The 1298-nt window shown below is 42.4% G+C and overlaps 1 protein-coding gene across 2 annotated transcripts in view; it reads right to left on the bottom strand.

Moving 5' to 3' along the window:
- ACACA (acetyl-CoA carboxylase alpha) overlaps positions 1–1298 on the bottom strand; it is a 239733-nt gene that overhangs the window by 158220 nt on the left and 80215 nt on the right. For both annotated transcript variants that reach the window (XM_044921884.1, XM_044921885.1), the window contains one exon: positions 342–445. In XM_044921884.1, the coding sequence (XP_044777819.1) occupies positions 342–445 (104 nt within the window). The remainder of the gene's footprint in view (positions 1–341; positions 446–1298) is intronic.

Below are 1298 nucleotides of genomic sequence, written 5' to 3'. Positions count from 1 at the left end.
TTTTTTTTTTTTTTTTTTATTCATGAGAGACAGAGCGAGAGAGAAAGGCTGAGGGAGAAGCATGCTCCCAAGGAGCAGGGAGCCCGATGCGGGACTCAATCCCAGGACCCTGAGATCATGACCTGAGCCGAAGGCAGACGCTTAACCATCTGAGCCACCCAGGCGCCCAATAAATAAATATCTTAAAATAAAAAAAAAACCTCCCACATCTTTTCTCTCCCCCACCTCCATGATCACTGAATAACATGTAGCACTCACAAACTGCCAGGAATAGAGAGAAGAATAAATGGATCTTCAAACCAGGACTACTGGTTAACGTGCCTATAACAAACAAAGCCTACCTTTCTAAGGAGTGAAGGAAGTTAGAGATGCTATTCCGTAGGCTGACATCTGCCACGTGGAGAGCCCCACATACAACTCCCAACATGGTGTCAGGTCGCTCTGCCTAAAAGAAAGAAAAAGAAGGCAGATCAAAAGCATGGTCACTTAGCACCATGGCTCCTCAATTTAAATCAGGTACAAATATGCTCTGAAGAAACAGCTAGCATTGAGAACCTCCATCCTTATTATTCAACTGATATTTGAGGTAAAAACATATTTATTTTTAGAACTTGAATAGAGGCAAGGGTGCCTGGGTGGCACAGTCGGTTAAGTGTCCGACTCTTCCTTTTAGCTCAGGTCATGATCTCAGGGTCATGAGATTGAGCCCCACACTGGGCTCCGTGCTCAGTCTGGAGTCCACTTGAGATTCTTTCTCCATCTCCCTGCCCCTCCCACTTGTGCTCTCTCTCTCTAAAATCTTTTTTTAAATTAAGATTTTATTTATTTATTTGACAGAGAGAGAAAGAGACAGTGAGAGAGGGAACAGAAGCAGGAGAGCAGAAGAGAGAAAAGCAGGCTCCCCACTGAACAGGGAGCCCAATGCGGGGCTGGATCCCAGGACCCTGGCATCATGACCTGAGCCGAAGGCAGACGCTTAACGATCGAGCCACCCAGGCGCCCCTGAATAAATCTTTAAAAAAAAAAAAAGAATTTGAATAAAGGCTTCATTTGAATTGAGATGAAAAATACCTTTCTCTCTACTCTCCCTAAGATTTCCACTGAACCCATCAAAGAGGAGTTCAAAAACAAGATTTTGTCATAAATAAAATCAAAAAGGTGTAAGGATCTGGCTACTGTTAATCTCAAAGAAAAATGGTATATAATCAAAACTTGGACCTTCAGATAATTTAGATGAGTCTAATGATTTTATACAAAATTTTATTTAGAATAGCCCAGTTACAAGGGGTAACTGCTGA

Source organism: Neomonachus schauinslandi, chromosome 15, assembly GCF_002201575.2.
Source record: "Neomonachus schauinslandi chromosome 15, ASM220157v2, whole genome shotgun sequence".
Taxonomy (NCBI): domain Eukaryota; kingdom Metazoa; phylum Chordata; class Mammalia; order Carnivora; family Phocidae; genus Neomonachus; species Neomonachus schauinslandi.
This window is presented reverse-complemented; position numbering and strand designations above follow the sequence as displayed.